The following is a 19,018-nucleotide window of genomic DNA, read 5'->3' on the forward strand; positions in this document are numbered from 1 at the left end:
GCATCACGTTAGTTGATGGTTTAATAGTAATCCCATAAATAGTGCAATTTCATTAACTTGTAGTCTTGTACATTTGTTGCACATGGCTGGCATACTCCAGCTGTGAACAGAATGACCCATTCCATTACCATTTCCCTGACCCCGTATTACATGGATTGCCCATGCTCTTTAATACTGTCATGAAAAAAGGGTGGAAGTGTTCCATTTGAATTCAATGTTGCAGAATATATTAAGGGAAACTTTTGCGTCACCCAATATGGCATCATTCGTGACGGATTTTGCTAGTTAAGAAAAAGAGAATTAATTTTTATTGATACTTCTTGTTACTCTGACACTTAAGGTTGAGATAACTTATGGATAGCCTAAATGATATTTGATGGATTAAAATTTCCTAAGTCCTGGATTTAAATCCTACTGGTGCCTAGATACCAAAAAACAGGTGAGATAAATAAAAAGAGAAATAAATGATATGATATATAATGTGATATGAAATAAAAGGAAAATAAGTGAAAAATAAAATGGAAGAATCAAGAAAGAATGTAGGGTTTGATAAATATTACTCTTAATAAAATAACAAATTTAAAATCACACTTTCGTGCAAGGGAAAGAATTTATCAAAGAAAAGTATACAATTCATAAATTCATTTTTTATTCAAAGAAGAGTTAATTTCAAAATTCATTTTTTTATGTTATATAATAAATTAAGAGTTTAATTATCATGCACGTAAAAAAGTTTCACACATTTTTCTAAATAGAATCTATCAATTTTATTACCACGACATAGCTCTTTAAAAAAAATTACCACGCCATAGTTAAATCAATCAATATCAATATCAATATCAATATCAATATATATTAGAAAAAAAGAACTTCTCTAAAGCTGATTTAATGAGGTGTCGCTCCCAGGCTGGTCAATTTAATGAGGTGTTACTCACAGAATCCCTACTCTTCCTCCAACGAAATCATTTGATTATTAAGTGTGTCACCCTAAAGGTGATTCACAAGTGAGTGTGTAGAGTAGAGATGTGAGTGAATCGTTTTTAAGCTCTAATATGAGTTCTTGGTTGTTGATTTCTTTTAGTGATTATTTGGTATCCTTTCTTTTGTTTGAGGAAGAGACTTTTTGTGTGTGAATTCTTTCTGTTTTTGATAAATGAAAGCTTAATGGATTGCAAGGCACAAAAAAGGCGCACATGAAGCCGCTGGAATTGTTCGGTGATAAACTTTATGAAAGGTATAGCTAACCTTATTGGCCATTTACCTCGATGTTCGATACCGGCAACGGCAAAGCACGGTTGCACGCGACGATAAGTAATGTAAGCTTCTGAACAAACTATTCTTTTTTTATCAATTAATCAACGTGTTCTTTTGATGATACTGTGCTTCCTGATTGGTCTTCTGAAAATATGGTTTTATGTGGCAATTTGTTTTACCCAGTTAAAAAGATTCCAAATCTATTTGATTTTAGGAATTTCATTTGCTGATGATTCTCTACAGCAGAGTCAAAAAGTTTACTTTTTGTCTCTTATTTTTATTTTTTTGAGGGGGGAACACTGCACTATTTCATTTAATCTGAAATGTGAATTTCCTAACAAAATGCTATACAGATTAGGAGTGCCCTTGAAAATTGATTTGCTCCCAATCAATCTTACACTTTGTTTGGTAGAGAAGAGAGAGATAGAGAAGAGAGAGTAGAGAAGAGAGAAGTTGAGTAGAGAGAAATATGTGAGAAATAGAGTAGATTAATAGGTTGTTTGGTATGATAAAAAGAGAAGAGGTAAAGTTACTTTTTTAATACTAAAAGACATTGTTACCCTTATAATTGCAAATATTTAATTATTTTTAGAAGTAATCAAAGGAGTAGGTAAGGATAAAGTTGGAATATAAAAAATTTGATGCTTGTGGAGCAATCTCTTCTCAAAATGAGAAGAGTCCATAAAGGTGAGATGGCCCACCACTCATCTCTTTCTCCTGCTACAGTACCGTGTTACCAAACAAAGGATCTCTCTCCTTACTCTCTCGTTGGCATCTCTCTCTTTTCTAAATCAGCTCTAACAAACATAGCGTTAAGGTGCCTATAAAGAGCTATGTATGTGTAGTATAACATAGAAGATTATAGCCTATATTTTTCACTCATGAATATTATTCTAAGGTTTCTCATCATAATCTGGTGAATTTTAAACCAATGAGATTGTTTTTAAAATGAGTTTCTTATTTCGGATGACTATTGTCTCTGTATCTTGCCGCGTCAAGTTATGTTTTTTTTTATAAGCAATGAATTATATTGAAGTGAAGTACAAGGGGTACTTCAACCCAATACAAAAAGAGTCAATATAAGTTAGGTGAAAAATTACATCTCAACTTGTAAATGAAAGAAAGCCCCTAGGAGGTTAGACTTAGAAATTTGTCTCATTAAAACCTCACTAGGAAAAACCCCATTGGGAAAACCTAGTGAGGAAAAAGAGTACAAAAGGCTAAGTCCAAATCATACCACGAAGGGGAAAAAATATAAATTCTGCACTAAGCAAATGGATCCTTCAAAGCTGCTAAATTCTCCAAGTTCTCTTAACCATCACGTATTCTGACAACAAATTCTGCACCACTAGAACTTTAGTTGATTCTTGCATAAGTCAGACCACAAAGCATGAAACCATTCCAATCAGCAATCACAAATCCCTTCTAAGTGTTTAAGCCTGTGTAGACAAAGTCCCACCATTATAAATCACGAAGACAAGTTATAGGCTCATTATACCATTCAAACATAGAGTGAAAAAAGTTCTTGTTTTTGGCACGAAGCCATGCCCAAGATTTTGCTTTAATCGCCTCAGACAGTCTCGAGACCTCCCATCTTTCTCCCCTAAAGATCAATGCATTCCTCGCAATCCACAATTGCCAAGTTACCGCAAGCCATATTGCAGCCAGTCCTTCCCTCTTCGCCAAATAGCAGCAGCCTATAAATTAGTTAAAATGCCCCACAGGTTTATCTGGACACACAAAATAATATCCCAGCCAGTTCACAACTTGAGACCAGACTTTCCAGGCAAAAAAGCAATCAAACAGTACATGAGAAACAGATTCTTCATACAACCCGCACCATGGACAGTTAGGATCTGAGATTGGGATGTTTCTTCTAATTTCATTTCAAGCATCTCATCTTATCTGTTTAACTTCCTTGCAGAATCGCATTGAGCCAGTGACAGTCTTTCACTCTGTTTGTTCCATTACGGGCATATGTATAACTCTGATGATTTGTTTGCAGGAAATCGATAGTATTTATTATGAGTATGAACACCGAAGAGAATGGGGCAGCCGCAAGAGGAAACCATCAAGTTGCAGGGAACTTAACATGGTAAGTTCTCATACTACATGGTTTAATTTTTTTCATAACCATTATCAAGGCAGCATTTTCATAACATGTAAAATTTTGAATATAACTCTTGGCTTACAGACTAGGAACTGAACAATTAAGTTCCAGTGTTATCACATAAGATAAACTAAAAGATTATTGTTCTTCTTCATTCCCCGAGGTGTTTCTGACTTGTTCTTTTGTTTTGTAATGTCTCTTATTGTCTGTGTGTTACTAAATACACTGCTTTTATCATTTGTTATTTCTTTTTCAAACTCCTCTTCCTCTGATAGGTCTATGTGAAGGTTCCAGGTTAAATGCTCAACTCCTCAATTAATTTTATCTTTTCCTATAAATTGCTTTCAATACTTTCAAATTCCAGGTTATAGATTGAATTTGGACATTATTTTTTATTGTAGACTGCTTTGATTGATTGGCTAGATTAGAAATGTTTTCACTGAAGATATCATTGATCGAATTCATTATACTTGCAGGTATTTGCTCTAAAGCTTCGGGTCATTAATTTAAGTCTTTGTATTGGTCTTTGAAATCCTCCATATGATGTGATTACTGCTAAATGGTCGAGAATTCTCACTCATCTCACTCATCATATATGATATTCCTTCTTAAAGTGTATTTTTCATGCGCAGCCTTTGAATGCTGTAGTTACACATTCCAATGTTTCTCTCTTTTCATACTCCACGCACCTATGCATTGCTTCTTGCAATCTGGATTTTATTATGGATACAGGTGAGAACTAAGAAGTTAATCATACATTTAATTAGTAGTTCTCCCGTATCATTGAACTGACGCATCCTTAGGTTACAACAGTTGTTCTCTAAGTTCCCTTACAATATTAGCATATGATGAACAACAAGGAAGATTAATAGAAGAAGACCTCCAAATGATATATTTTGATTCTTATCTCAAACTTTTATTTTTTGGTACTCTTTATTTATGACTAGCATTCAGTGTATTTTGATTTTTCCATGTGAATGTTTTCTTGCCTAGATAAAATGTCCCCGAAGCAATCATGGATTGATGCTTAAGTAAAAGGCCTGACATATATGATTTTATGAATTTTTTGTCTCATCTGATTCTGAGTTTTTTACTTGCAATTTGATATGAGGCTAGAAGCCACATGGGGAAAGGATCATCTATTGTTGTCTGTTTGCCTGTCCTGCAATCTATTGTGGTCTGTTTCTAGCTTCCTCTCCTTTTTATATGATTATTTTTTCAAATCTTTCTCTGTTGTCCGTACTATCTTCAGCAGAAGCATGGATAGGAACTAGATGTCTATCATATAACTGAAGAAGACTTTTTATCATTTGTCATGTCCCTTTTAAGTTATTTACTTTTTTGTCTACAAAATGAGTATCTATAACAGAACATGAACAATCAGGAGTTATTTGCTTTTTTCTATCGAAGGCTTTTTGTAGTTTTTCCTATATGTGCTTTTAAACTGGATTCTGATTGACTCTTTACCAGTTGGAAACTTATCCAGGATTTCTTGATGGGTCCCTGCGTCAAATATTAGACTGATGAATGTGCTGATTTGGCGTGCATTTATTCGTAGTCTACTGGAGCGCCAATGGGGCACTTCGGGCGGGGGTTTGACAAATATGAGAAGGAGAATGAGGCCTATTTAACAAGGAGAATATTTGATGTGTTTCAAGTTATAGGTTTTAGGATTGGTAGTTTAAGATTCCTAGCTTTTGTAGGCTCTGATATTAAATTGTATTTCAGTTTCTATTTTTGGATAATAAAGTGTTTTATTGGTGTTCTTAAATTATTCTTTATGGAAATAATTAATATATTTACTTTTATATTTTGTTTGAAGTTTTATTCTTTGTAGAAACAACAATTTGATTGAGAGGTTACCACTGTATTTAGATAGGTAAATAGAATGCATAACCGGAGTATACAAATCCTCTCCACTAACTTGACCTATGAAGTTTAGTAAGTCTCATCTTTACATAGTAGCTGTTTAATTCTTTTGGATTGCAATGCTCTAAACTTCTTCTAAATCCAAACCTATTTTGAAAAATGCTCCAACTTCTCTTACTCTTTGTTAGGTTCTACTGATCTTTACGAATGTTTGATCATTCATTTTCTTGCTCTTCATTGTACTCTTTTTTCTTTTGTTCTAATGGACAACTATGAATCATAATCATGATAATGACAAATATTGATAAAAAAAACTCACGAGAATAAACGTTTTACATGAAAATAATTTTAGTGCGAAATTAATATAAAAATAAATTCCAATATAACTTCAGTATTTTTCATACTCTTAGAGTAAATATTAATGTGAAAATATGTCATAAGAGATAAAGAGAATACAAGGGAATAGTTGAAATTGAAGGATAAAATGCTCAAATGAACAGGAATATATTCATGTTAAACTAATAGTTTTGTTTCATTTTGTTGGTCCGCAACCTAATAGATCCAGATATATGTATTTTCATCTTGGTAAGCAAAAATGTTTTGTACCTCGCATAAATGAAGATTTTTACCAATTGAGTACAATATACTATAATTGAGTTTCACAATTTAAATTTTTAAAATATCTTTATTTCTTATTATGATTGTTTTCATTCTTAGAATTTCAACTTTTTCATAATGAAAGTATTGATTGTTGTCTTAAATACAATAACAAAATTCACCATAAAAAACACTAGTTTACTACATATTTAAAGGAATTCTGTGATTTCTTCTTTTATTCTTTCTTATGATCCACAATATAAAAATAAAATATGTAGTGCTGAGATTATAATCCATTAAATTTTTTAAAAAAATTCTCTAATTATCTAAGATACTACATCAGGCATATCAATATCAATATCAATCAATCATCAATATATATTAGAAAAAAACAACTTCTAGCATGAAGTGTCAGTACCAGATTAATTCTTAGTGACGTGTCATTCTCACGTTAATTCTCATAAAAATTATTCCACATGTCATTCTTTGGTTAATTCTCATAAAAAAAAATCACGTGTTAAATTTTAGATTTGATTAGGATTTAGGTTGTTTATTTCTTGATTTTATCTTTATTTTTTTATTTTTTTTTAGAATATTAATTAATTTTTATGGTCTTTTTATTGAATTTTCGTACTTTTAAATTTGTAGGGTTCCTCATTCAATACATTACACGTGTTCCCTAATTCCAAACACGCATAATCACATTCATGATTAATTGATGTATCAAATACAATAGACATATTTTCCGTGCAACGTACGGATTTATTTCCAAAAGGAGAAAGGGGAATTTGAAAGAAGGGATGATGAGAGAGAGAGAGAGAGCAGCGAATTGGGGGGGGGGGAGAAGGACAATTAATGGGAAAAGCGAAAAAATATATAGGAAAATTGAAAATTGAAAATGTCATATGAGAGAAAAGAGAGAGTAACGAAATTGGGGGAGAAAAAGAGACAATTAAAAGAGAATTAATGGGGAAAGAAGATAGCACATATCGGGAACAAACACTAGTTTATACATCAATTAATCATGAACATGATTATGCGAGTTCGTTTTCAGTTATTATTTTTTAAATTCTAAGTTATTTGTGTTTTAATTTTTTTTCTTAATTGTTGTCAATATGTGTTCAGGGAACGGTTTTAAGATTTGTTTTTGAAATAAATTTAGAAAGAAGTCATCTATGTAAATCTTAGATAATTAGGACAAATCTTTTAAAATTCGGTTTCAAGATAAAATAACACAACAGAAGAGAAGCTATCTAATGGAATGACACGTGAAATTTTTTTTATGAGAAGTAATCTGGAAGTGACACCTCATCAATTTGGCCTGAGTTTTAATCTGGGAGTGACACCTCATCAAATTGGCCTGATGAAAGTTCTTCTTTTCTAATAACTACTCCCTCCGTTCTTGATCTTTTGTTGTTTAAGGTTATACACGTTGTTTAAGAGTGCAATCATTGATATATTTGTTGACATAAACATCCCTATTTAATGTTGAGATAAAGTGAAGAGAGAGAGAGTGATAGTTATTGGTAAATAAACTTGTTATGATTTTGATTGGTGAAAAGAAGAGGTGATAGGTGAGAGATATTGTATTAAATGAGGGCATACATGGAATAAATTGAGAAAAAATGCATTAGGTTTGTAAAACAACAAAAGTTTTGAAATTTAGACCAAAAGTTAAAACAACAAAAGATCAGGAACGGAGGGAGTAGTGTTTTTTATCCATGCGTTGCACGAGGAATTTGTCGATTGTCATCAAAACCTAAATTTAGAGGTTAAAATAAGGGAAAATTAATGTGATATGATATTAATTTAAATTTAAATCACTTATCACATGTTTTGTTTTTGGTTAAAATGACTATTTTTTAAGGAAATTAAATTTAGAGGTTAAAATAAAAGAAGATATAAGATATTTACCCATTGAATGTCTTTTTTGTTTTTTCCTTGACGTGAATCTCTTATAAATCGAGTATGATTACGTTGGATTTGATTTATTTTCATATTTAACATAATCACTTTTTTTATAAAATTAAATATGTAACATAATCCCAGTTTTTATCTGACTCTCATTTAATACATTAATCACATTAAATATGTAATATAATCATTTAAAAAAAAACTGATTTTCTCAAAATTTAACCTCATTCAAAACGGGATTACATTAATCACATTAAATATGTAATATAATCATTTAAAAAAAACTGATTTTCTCAAAATTTGACCCCATTCAAAACGGACTGACTTTTTTTTTTAACTAATTTTACTTAATTTGGTTAAGTTTTAGAATATATAAAATTAATCAAATTAAGGAGAAATTGACACGTGGAATTTGCTATCTAACAAACTAACACGTAGAATAATTTTTATGAGAATTAATCTGGTGCTGACACGTCATGCTAGAAGTTGTTCTTTTCTAATACGTAAATATAGATATTGATATTGATTGATTGATATTGATATTGATATTAATGGATATTGATGATATTGATTACTTTAAGGCCTGTTCGGGTTATTCAACTGGCAAAGATAAAATTTCGAGAAAAAAAACTTGTAGAGATAAAAATATGGATACGAAAAATATATGAACATCATACAATCTAAAATTTTCAGTCTCTATAATCGTAGAAATTCTCACAATAGATGAACTCATCATTTATTGTATACGTTTATATTATTATCATGTCTAATACATTGAATGGAGTGTAAATTTTAAATAATAATAAAATAAAGTCTTATATTGAAATTGAAATATAAATATAATATTATTTTCATTTGAACAAATTTGTAAATTCATATTTGGGAGTACCCATAAATCCACGGATATTCTAAAATACGTTTAAAATTCACTTAATGGATATTCTTGTGAATAACATATTTGTAATAAGTGGTAGATATATGATGAAATTAAAATTATTCATTATAAATTTATATTTTAAAAAATATTTTCAAGATACCAGCCAAAATACTTGAGAATTTATATTTAAGAGTTTCTTTTTTTTTCTTTCCAAATTTATATTTTAGTTAATTTATTTAAAACAATAAAATCAGATTAGTTTTCTTCGAAGCATCAAGTTGAAAAATAAATTACGAATTTTTAGAATAAAAAAAATTGCCTTCATATATTTTTCATGGATCCCAATTCTCTCTACCTCTAATTCATGATTCATCTAAAATCATATAAATCAAACTAGCCTCCAACCAATAGAAAAAAATGGGTTGTCTAAATGACCCATGGAGAAATTAGGGTTATATCACCCATTACTTAGTTATTCCAATTATATTATGACACGTGTCACTATATTATCCACCTCACTTTTTATTTTTTTATTTTCGTAATATTTATTTTATTAATTAATTCAATTGCACAATAGCCCTACCAATTTAGATAATAGCTTAGTAAAATCACCTAATCCCTTTCTTTCATGTTCTTCCCTTTGCCGGCGTCACTTGTACTACTGTCATGCGTGAATCGGGCAAGGCAAAAAATCTGTTGGAATTACTCTCGCAAATGTTGATAGTGGGCAACAATCTTGACATGGAAGCATATTGTATCCTTATTAGTAGCATGAGTAAGCAAAACCTTGTAAAGGAAAGTGTTTTGTTGTTCAGTATGATGGTCAATGAAGGTCTCATACCTGATCCTAACATATTATATTGGTCAATCAAGGTGGTGGTGATAGGCAAATTACTTGATCTAGGTGGTTGTTGGCGCCGCCAAGGAAAGAAGGTGCAAGAAAGGAGATTGGGAACTTTTTTTTTTTTAGAAAAGGAGTACTAAGCTATTATCTAACTTGGTAGAGCTATTGTGTAATTGAATTAATTAATAAAATAAATATTACGAAAATAAAAAATAAAAAGTGAGGTGGATAATATAGTGACACATGTCATAATATAATTGGAATAACTAAGTAATGGGTGATATAACCCTAATTTTTCTTATTTAGACAACCACGTTATACTGGAAAGGCTTTGCATGTTTATCAAGTATCAACTATGGCAATCCTCCTCCGCCTGAGAAGAACCCACCCTTTTCTGCTTCAATTCCGCCTCTTATCCACCTCCAACTCCAGCGGCGATGGCCCCAATTCCTCCTCCGTTAATTCCAAACAAGCTTCCCTCAACACCAATTTTCAGAGCCACGTGCAATTTGAGAGAAAGTGGAAGCTGTTAACTTTGAGTTTATTGAGTTTTAGGGATAGATACGTTAATGAACGCCAATTTTTATCGGAGATGATCAAGTCCAGACAAGCTTTTCTTAATGAGACAATCGAGAATCTGTCTGTGCTGTCGGCGCTGCCGTCCTACCCCATCTTGCTGCCGCCGACACGGCAGATGCAGATGAACTTAGGTGAGAAGCTGATTAACTCAAACAGGTTGGATAGGTTGATTTCGTTGAAGGAGATGCTGGTCGAAGTTGATGAGATGTTAGCGGAGTTGTCAAACTCCAGACTAACATTTCTCCAAGAGATCATCAACAGCTTCTTGGTGCCGCGTCCCCTCATCAATGATGAGGGGCCGCTGCGAAAGAAGCGGGATGAATTAAATGAGAGACTAATGAGGTTGAGGGTGAGCGAGACGAGGTTCAACTCCTCCAACCACACCTTGCTATTGCTGACGGTGAAATTCTTTTTTAAGCCGCTGAAGGTCTTAAATATGGTGATGTTGATGAAGGAGATACTTACGATGAAGGAAGACGAGTTGTCAGCGGCATTGAGCAACTCCGGACTAACTAAGCTCCAAGTTATAGAGATCATGAAGGACTTATTTGAGGAGGAGATGCGCCCGCGCCTGCGGCAGACCTCCTCGGTTGATGAGGGGTGGCGAAAGAAGTGGAATGAATTAAATGAGATGTGGAATGTATATAACGAGAGAGGGAATAGGTTGAGGGAGATGGAGAAGCTGAAGTCCAAGTACCCTACCTCGAAGCCGCCGAGGAAAATCTTGTGCGGGAGGCGGAAGACCTTCTATTGGTTCCAAGAGACCTTGTGTGAAAGGCTGAAGACCATAAATAGCCACTTAAGGTTGAAGGAGATGCTGGTGAAGGAAGATAAGTTGTCAACGGCGTTGACCTTCTCCAGTCTAACTTCTCTCCAAGAGATCATCAACAACTTCTCCGATATTGATGAAGGGCCGCCAAGGAATGAATTAAATGAGAGGTGGAATGAATTAAATAAGGGATTGGTGAGGTTGAGGGAGATGGAGGTGGAAGATGCTGAATTGATAGCCGTGAGGACCAATGGCGAACTAGATTTTGTCTTCCAAAAGAAGCTCTTCAAGAGACGGAGGTGGAAGAAGCTGAATTGATAGCCGCGCCCTAAGTTTTAATCTAACAATGTTGAGTAGAATTTTAATCTTTATCATCTTATAAATAGGGGAATTTTAGTTTAAGGTTTATCATGTTGTCTTGCTTACACATTGATGCTTACTGGCACTTGTGGCACTGGCTTTCTCTCTATTTATTGATTTTGAATGCTTACTTTGCTGTGATTTTACTGCTGTGTGTATCCTTTCTTTGTTCTAATTTCATCTTAGTCTGATAATATGCTGCTAAACCATTTGCACAATGTAAGAAAAATAGGACCACTTTTTTTAAGTAGTAGTAATTAGGCTGTTAATTTCATTTTGATATAACGTTGATACATTTGGACCGAGAGAATAAAAGTTATAAGTAGTAATTAATTTTCGTTTTGTAGCTCCTTTAGCTTTTTCCTATGTACTCACCCATATATATGCAAGCTTGGTTTTGTTAGAGTTTTGGAAAATTTTTTACACAAGCACTTGGCGGAATTTTGTGTTTTTATTCTCTTTGTATACAAACTAAGGCCAAGAGAGTGATGAATTGAGTATAACACGTGTATGATGCTTGAAGCGTTCATGACATATGATAAGGTTGACATTGTGCGTGGATGGAAGGAAGGAGTCAAGGCAATGAGGTCTTCCGGAACAGGACTCAACAAATATCACTGCCACATCTTGACTTTTGAACCTGCCAGAGTTCCAAACTTATATATCAAGGATCCCACCACTCCTCTGCCGTGTTTCATGTTCACTCAGGTAACGAAACACATGATTTATTAGTTAACATGGCATACTGTGTAGATCCAATCTCAAAAATATAGTTGATCAATTTACTATGGCATATTTGGCTTCAATGGTTTTACTACCTTTGAGATTGACGTGCTCTTTGAAAATTCAATCACATTAACATGGGCAGAAGCCCTGTCAAAGAAGTACCCAAGATATTTTTCACAAATGTAGCATATCCATTATTCCATGTCTCTCATTATAGAGTATGAGTTATGACTAAGAAAAAAAAAACTTGCATAGGTTCTAGAGTACTGCTGCACACTTTTCCCAACTTGGCTATTACCACAGATTTGTCTGATTCAACTGATTTACACACAAGTGCAAACAAGTTTATATTATGTTATGTGGTTAATCCCCCTATTGAAGAGCCTATAAATGGACCTGGAGAGGGATGAGAGGGGATCAGAAAACATAAACAAGAAAGCAAAGCTCATTCAGCCTCCTCAGGGGTGATCTTGCAGCTGCCTGTTTCATCAGTGTGCGTTCCCTTTATGTTTTTATTTAAGACATAGGGTATGAGGAAGAAGCTGATTGAAGAGGTAAGACAACATAGTTTTGGGGGTTATGGACAGCAAGATATGTGCTGTTCTGTTAAAATTTTCAGCTTTTCTGGTGACTCTATTTATGGGTTTATGCAGCTGGGTCCTTTTGCATATGGGTTCTAGGACCCCGTGTGTGCTAGCTTATATACAACCTATTTCGTTCGTCTTCTAAACAAACATAGAAATAGAAAATATTTCCATCTCAACCTACTGATGCAGATGTGAGATGCCTTTTGTAGCCAAGTTTCCAAGTATTAATTTACCTTTAGTGGAGATATAATTTTGATTTTTTTTTGTTGCAGATTTGGACTTTCACCTATTTTATTTTTGTCCCTGTATTCTATCAGTTTAGATATATTTGTTTTCTAATTTTGGTTTTTCCATTTCTGCAGTCCCTGAAATCATGAGAAAAGTGAAGTCAAAAGCCATGAAAGATTCTTCTAAGCCTAGCAAAAGTTGAAAAAGGAGTGGGGGGGGATAACTTTGTTGCCTATGGTTTTTCAAATGCACACTCAATGGCTAAATCAAAGCACAATATTGAGAGAAGAAAATATCAATCCAGCGATAGAGAGGAATTATGAAGAATTAGGCTGGGGTTGATAATGAGGCACATATTCATATTCACTTTTGCAGCTTCTTCTTACACCAACTCCAGATGGAGAAGCGCTTTTAGGTGGGAGCCAATCACTTCCTGCCATTGAGTGCCCTGGTATTTCTTCTTGGCTGGTAGGTTTCCACTAAGTTTCATATTATGTTTGTAGAAAAGTAACAAAATTGCATTTGCTTGTGATGAACAGAATATGAGCCCGTTCGAATAAGGACTTACTGGGGCTGATTAGAGCTTATCTATTATGGAAAAAACTAAATAAGCTCCATTAAGTGCTCTTTGATTTGTATCCAAAAGGGTAAATAGACTATCTTACATTTATGGTACTGTAGATAAAGATGCATATAGGTTCAGTATAAGGTCTGTTCATATAACCCTGTTGAAGAACAGAAGATGTAGTAGAAAATTCGTTGTATTTACAGATATTTTCATTTTTAGGAAATTATAATATAAAGGTGATAAAGGTGGACTGACTCTATTATTTAAAGAGGAATTTGAACCAACAAGGATTAATTGATTACTGATAATATTGGAGTTATTTTATCTGTCAAGTTCGGATTAGTTGTGTATTCAAATATCAATTAGATGATCAGCCTCATGCTCATTGTCGTGGTTACGTCTCAGAATTTTGGCTGACTTTCTTCATTTTGTGTCTACTGATTTCTTCCTGCTTCCATTCATGTATTCTTTCTTGCTTTTGAATGTTTGGTTGTAGGTAGCCGGATTTTCTGAAGAAGGAATTCGAGGAGGCAAAGACGGCGGCTGAATAGGAGTGCTCGAGCTGGTTTTTGACCACGAATCGAGGACGAGTGCCTTTGAGACGAAGCCGGAGAAACTGGGTGTTTAGTCTTAAGTATAACAGCGGAGGTTTGTTTTTATGTTCCTGATTTTTTTCTCTTATTATTTTTCACTTGGGGGGTTTCACTGCATATTTTCTTTGATATTCTGCACTATGTGTTTCTTTTACAAGTGGTCTACCATAATTTCCAGTCATTAATATCAGGTGGATATACTTGATTTCATCAGCTGAATGTGTCTTCTACAAATTACGTGGTTTATTTCAAATGCAATTTACTTTGTTTTTTCACTATAATTTTGCCATCTGAATCTGATGTATAGTTGCGGAACTTTGTACCCTATGATAATTCTCATGGCTAGAATTTTATCATCTTTATTTATTAAATTACATTTCTATGACAATGTTTTGACATGGGTTTTGATGATCATTGATCAAGCTAAAAGAGGCTGATGCAGTTGCATTGTGAGGTATCTGCTATGCACTTGAAGTCCTCTGGAATTCGTTTCAATAACAAGACCATTGATCTTTTGGACATATTAACTTGCTCTACTCATGGTTTTTGTTTCTGTTTCCATCCCACTGCATAATTCTTTTCTAAAATCTTGATATATGCAGTGAATCCAGATCCCAGATGGATCAGATTAATTTTCTCTTATATCAGGTCAGCCCCTTCCTATGTGATTTTTTATTAAGTTTGCAATTTCAAAATCTAGATTAACCCTTTCTGCTCATCTTTAATGTTTAAAGTTTCATTGTTAATGGCTGTTTATTATCTCTCTGAAATAACATTCACCATTGCGGAAGTGAGACCTTAGTAGAGAACACCAAAGGAACCCAAGAAGAGAACATGTGTACTGCTCATCTTCAATCTTTGAAGTTTCATATTTGTTGATTTCAGTTCAGATTTTTTGTTTTCATTTATTTTGTGTTTGTATAGGTTGAAAGGAAACTTTAGTAGAGAACACCAAAGGAACCCAAGAAGTGAGAGCGAAGAAGTCAGAAGCGGAAAATCTGAAGGAGGAGAAAAAACCTAAAGAGAATATTAGAGTATTTAGAATACTGTTACTACAAGTCAGTTTGACAGCAATCCTGTACATCTGCCACTTTCCATTAGCATTATGTTAGAAGGTTGTGGTTAGTTTGTTTAGTTAGATAGCTTAGCGTACAAGCTATTACATCTATATATAAGATACCTCTGTATTCACTGAATGTTAAGAAAATCAATAACAAAATATTTTCAGTTCAGTTTTTTCTGTTTTCTCTGTTTTCTATTAGAGAAGGAAAAGGTCAAGGCCTCTAAGAAAGAAGAGCTTGAGGTTGAACACCATGTTTTACTCTTTTTCCATTGTGTATTGAACACACTATTAGGTTGCAAAAAATGAGCATTGCTGCCATATGTATATGCAAAATTAGCTAAACTTAAGGTATTTGTAACACAGACCAAATTTAAAATCTCTATAACAACACCAAAAAGCCTAAGAGGCACCGCCACACATCTAACAAAGGGGTGCTCTTTGTTTGTTTTTTCGAGTTATCAAATTTAAAATGATTTGTATCTCACTGATTTATGTAATTTTGGTTAATTGTATATTGTGTCAATTCCTGTAGATGGATCCCAAACTTTTGAGGAACTAGACCTACGCTAGGAAGCACAACAAGAAGAGCACTGAAACCGCCACTGAAGAAGAGTCAAGTGCTGCTCACTGATGGAGCTATTAGGATCCTCACATATGATTTCTCTGAGACTCAGGTAAGTTTGCTTATCTTATCCTTAGTGTCAAGGTCTTCCTCAACAAAACTTTGCTCTCTATTTCTCTCGCTCACACTGTTTCTCTGTTTCAACAGTGCGAGAGAAAAATTGGAAACTGATTTATTTATTTATCCCATCTTGCATTTGATGCATGGAGCATGTTGTCGAGGGTTTCTTTAGTCAATTTTTCATCGCGGTATGTTCTGTTTCCAGTGAATTGCATGCTATCACTGACTTTGTTTTTTGACATTTTTACCAGCCTTCTACATGGTAATAGCGGAGAGAACAAAAGGTACTGTGTGCTTGCTGGTATACGAACTGTGTGCTGTGTTTACTGTCTTTGTTTCTGGTTTATAGAGTCTATAATCCTGTTTATTGGATTGGGGGTTAAGGTGGGGTAATGACACAAGTTATATATCTGTATTAGAGATATTTGCGGTTAATTTGTGGAATGAGTAACGTGGAATGGTAATTGGTAATGCCATGCTATTTGATGTTCCCACATGGTGCTTTATTCATTCAATAAATTATTCTGTTGTAAAAACAAAAGTTGAATTAAAGTATCTATTTGAAGAACATGTAACTGGGAAATAATTGCATAAAGCCTTTGTAGGCTAAAGAGGATTTGAAATGCTTTTCATTGCTTAGAGCTCTTTCTCCGTCCATCTACTGTCCTATATTTTTAGCTTGAAACATTAAGGGTTCAATTTGATTTTCAGATTCTATCACGCAATCTTTACTAAACCCTCAAATTAGTTATGCATATAGTTCATACTTTGTAAGATTCTTATCATTTTATGTTAGAATTGAAAAAAGAAGTCTTTTCTATTTCAGACTAATTTAATGAGATTTTTGTATTATATGCACTTATCTCAATTAAATATGCTTTTTACTTCTCATATTGTCAGAACATGCCATACCATTGGGTGTGCACTGACACATAAAATGAGAATTCAGAATTCTCCATGCTCCAAAAATATAAATCATATCTAACCAATTTTATATAAAGGAAATTTTCTTGCATGGATATATATAGATTGTTATTAGTTTTTTATTTGACTAAATGAGATAGCAGTACAGTTCAATGGAAAAAGGAAAAGTAGAGAAGGGACTTCGATCCCAAAGAAAAAACTAGATGAAAAAAAAAAGAATTCCAATGAAATCATATAGTTTCTTTTCGTTTAGCATGAAAATTCCGCTCTTAACATAATACTATCGGAGATCATTTGGAAGAAGAAGCAGAACTGGTTAGAGAATAGAAGAGAAAAAACAGAGTTAGTAATTTAATAAAATTAAAATTAAAACCAAAGGAAAATAGAAGAGATTTTACTTGGTCATGGGATCATCCACGAAGAAGAGAATAGCAGGGTAGTGTGGAATATCAAACTGCAGAGCAAAGTCCTCCTCCTCCGAGGCATTAAACATAGGCGGCAGCTTGGTACTCCTCCACCAGGTCTTCGCACCCATACTTGTAGAACATGACCGGGAGATGGCTGTGTGCATTGACCGTAAAGTCGAAATCCTCCTCCGTCAAAGGGATGGCTAGGCACTCATCCTCCATGCGTGCCATAATCATATCAGTGTATTCTTCGAACTCTTCAGGATGACACTTAGGCATAACCTGAAAAGAAAATCATTCCAACAATCACAATATATATATTGGCAATTCAGAAATAGTTGAAGGAACTCAAAATGTAAGCATAAAAATCAAAACCCAGCTCTTCAAATTGAAAAGAAACTATAATCTTATTCCATGAATTCAACTCAGTACTATCCAAATCACAAAAAACAAATAAGCTTAACAGTACATTCTTCACCATAGAACTAGAACCCAATACCCACCCAACAATCTAATTATAGAAACCCCCTTTTCACCCTAAACCCCCAAACCCAGAAAATCAAACCCAAACCCTAACTGCACAAACAAGCTAGTCATACCAGTCGCCCGAGAACGAGAGGGTTTTATTTTACCCTGGTTGCCATTTTTTTCCCCAAAAATGCCCATACGGCCCAAATAAAAAAAATTCTACTGAGGCCGGGCCTTGGATCCAAAATATCAAAATTATGCAAAGAATTAGGGAAAGGGGAGGGGAAATTTATTACCACTCTAGGCTCACTCTTCTTCACCGGCTCATCAACCTTGTAATCTCTGTCAACAACCTGCAAACGTGATGAGTCGTCAAATTGCATGAGAATCATGAATATGGTACCACGCTCACGCTGAATCTCAAGGACACATGCTGTATGTAACAATAAACATGAATATGGTCTTACCTCGTTATGATCCAGCGCTTGAGGAAACCCGTCCTCCATGCTCTGCCTCTGAGTCTGAGTTGCAGAGCAACCCTTTGTTGGAATCAGAGAGGGAGAGAAGAGGGGAATGCGAAAGGGTGTTATGAGATGAAAATGAAAATAGCTAGCCTCTATATAGGAGCGGAACGTGTGATGTGAGCAGCAAGTAAGGACAAAAAGAGAGTAGTGGGGACTGGGGAGCATAGCATCAGAAGCGAATTTGCAGAGGCAGAGTGCCAGTGTGTGTACTGTCATGCAATGCATTTTCTCCTCTAAGGTGATTTCCGGTGTTTACATATCAACTTTCATCCACGTGTCATGAGATACTCAAATTGTTTCAAAATTGCTACTTTGGTAAAAAAAAAAATTATTAATTCTTTCAACTAAAGATTACTTACTTAGTTACTTTGGTTATGGGATATGTCACTTTAATATCAATATTCAATGATCTTGATTCGATACCTATAACCTGAACAGCTTATGCATTTCGGGTTTCATGTTAAAGGATTCGTTTTTCATCTTCAGGGCAAGAGCAGTTCTACGTGACGAAGCTCGTCTGCACTAAGGCCTACATGATCGCTCGGGTGAAGTGGCTCGATGACAAGCGTTCCCTTGACGCGGACCTTTGGTGGAGGAGAAAGTAGGTCATTGATGCAGATCTTCTCGCACCATCATTTTAGAAGGCTCGCTGGCCTGAACGAACGACGATGATGACAATTATGCATATTAGGCTTCATGTTAACGCATGTGTTAAAGGATCTGTGTCATTTAAGAGGTTTCATATTAGGTTGGGTGCTTTAATAATATTTTGACACTGTGTTAAAAATATAATTATTCATGTGTCATTTAAGAGGTCTCAGATTTGAATTTATCATATGTTAATCTCATATGATAATGTTATGTGAAAAGATTTAGACCTTTAATTAATTTTTTAATGAAATCTGATCATCAGTATTATATCTCGCATAATTTTAATTTTCTATCTCCATATATTAATTAAGGGCCCAAATTTCATTAAAATATAATTAAAGGTTTAAAATTTTAAATAGCATGATCATGTGAGAGTTAACACACTAAGGAATCCAAATTCATAATTAAATGATCTAACGCTCAA

General features: G+C 34.0%; 2 protein-coding genes and 1 long non-coding RNA gene across 12 annotated transcripts; 2 read left to right on the top strand and 1 right to left on the bottom strand.

Moving 5' to 3' along the window:
* The first annotated feature begins 9,820 nt into the window (after positions 1 to 9,820).
* On the top strand, positions 9,821 to 11,321 carry LOC130743770 (uncharacterized). The gene has a single exon (XM_057596000.1). It carries the CDS (start codon positions 9,821 to 9,823, stop codon positions 11,129 to 11,131), a length of 1,311 nt encoding a protein of 436 aa, XP_057451983.1. The 3' UTR covers positions 11,132 to 11,321.
* Positions 11,322 to 11,627: 306 nt separating this feature from the next.
* Positions 11,628 to 18,813, top strand: LOC130748132 (uncharacterized). Of its 9 annotated transcripts, XR_009022597.1 has the most exons (6): positions 11,890 to 12,453; positions 12,849 to 13,182; positions 13,779 to 14,990; positions 15,471 to 15,612; positions 15,872 to 15,904; positions 18,430 to 18,813. It is a non-coding gene; the product is annotated as an uncharacterized LOC130748132 (long non-coding RNA). The 9 variants fall into 9 exon arrangements; XR_009022595.1 differs by having other exon boundaries at positions 11,889 to 12,453; positions 15,471 to 15,904; XR_009022596.1 differs by lacking the exon at positions 18,430 to 18,813 and adding an exon at positions 13,254 to 13,361 and having other exon boundaries at positions 11,889 to 12,453; positions 12,849 to 13,165; positions 15,471 to 16,190.
* Positions 16,648 to 18,240, bottom strand: LOC130748131 (uncharacterized). Of its 2 annotated transcripts, XR_009022590.1 has the most exons (4): positions 17,887 to 18,240; positions 17,716 to 17,772; positions 16,943 to 17,233; positions 16,648 to 16,856 (listed from the first exon to the last, which is right to left on the bottom strand). XR_009022590.1 is itself a non-coding variant. In XM_057601287.1 (3 exons), exons 1-3 carry the CDS (start codon positions 18,166 to 18,168, stop codon positions 17,030 to 17,032), a joined length of 543 nt encoding a protein of 180 aa, XP_057457270.1. In that variant the 5' UTR covers positions 18,169 to 18,240; the 3' UTR covers positions 16,648 to 17,029. The 2 variants fall into 2 exon arrangements, 1 of the variants encoding a protein (XP_057457270.1); XM_057601287.1 differs by having other exon boundaries at positions 16,648 to 17,233.
* Positions 18,814 to 19,018: the final 205 nt, after the last annotated feature.

The sequence above is a fragment of the Lotus japonicus genome, chromosome 3 (genome assembly GCF_012489685.1).
Source record: "Lotus japonicus ecotype B-129 chromosome 3, LjGifu_v1.2".
Lineage (NCBI taxonomy): Eukaryota > Viridiplantae > Streptophyta > Magnoliopsida > Fabales > Fabaceae > Lotus > Lotus japonicus.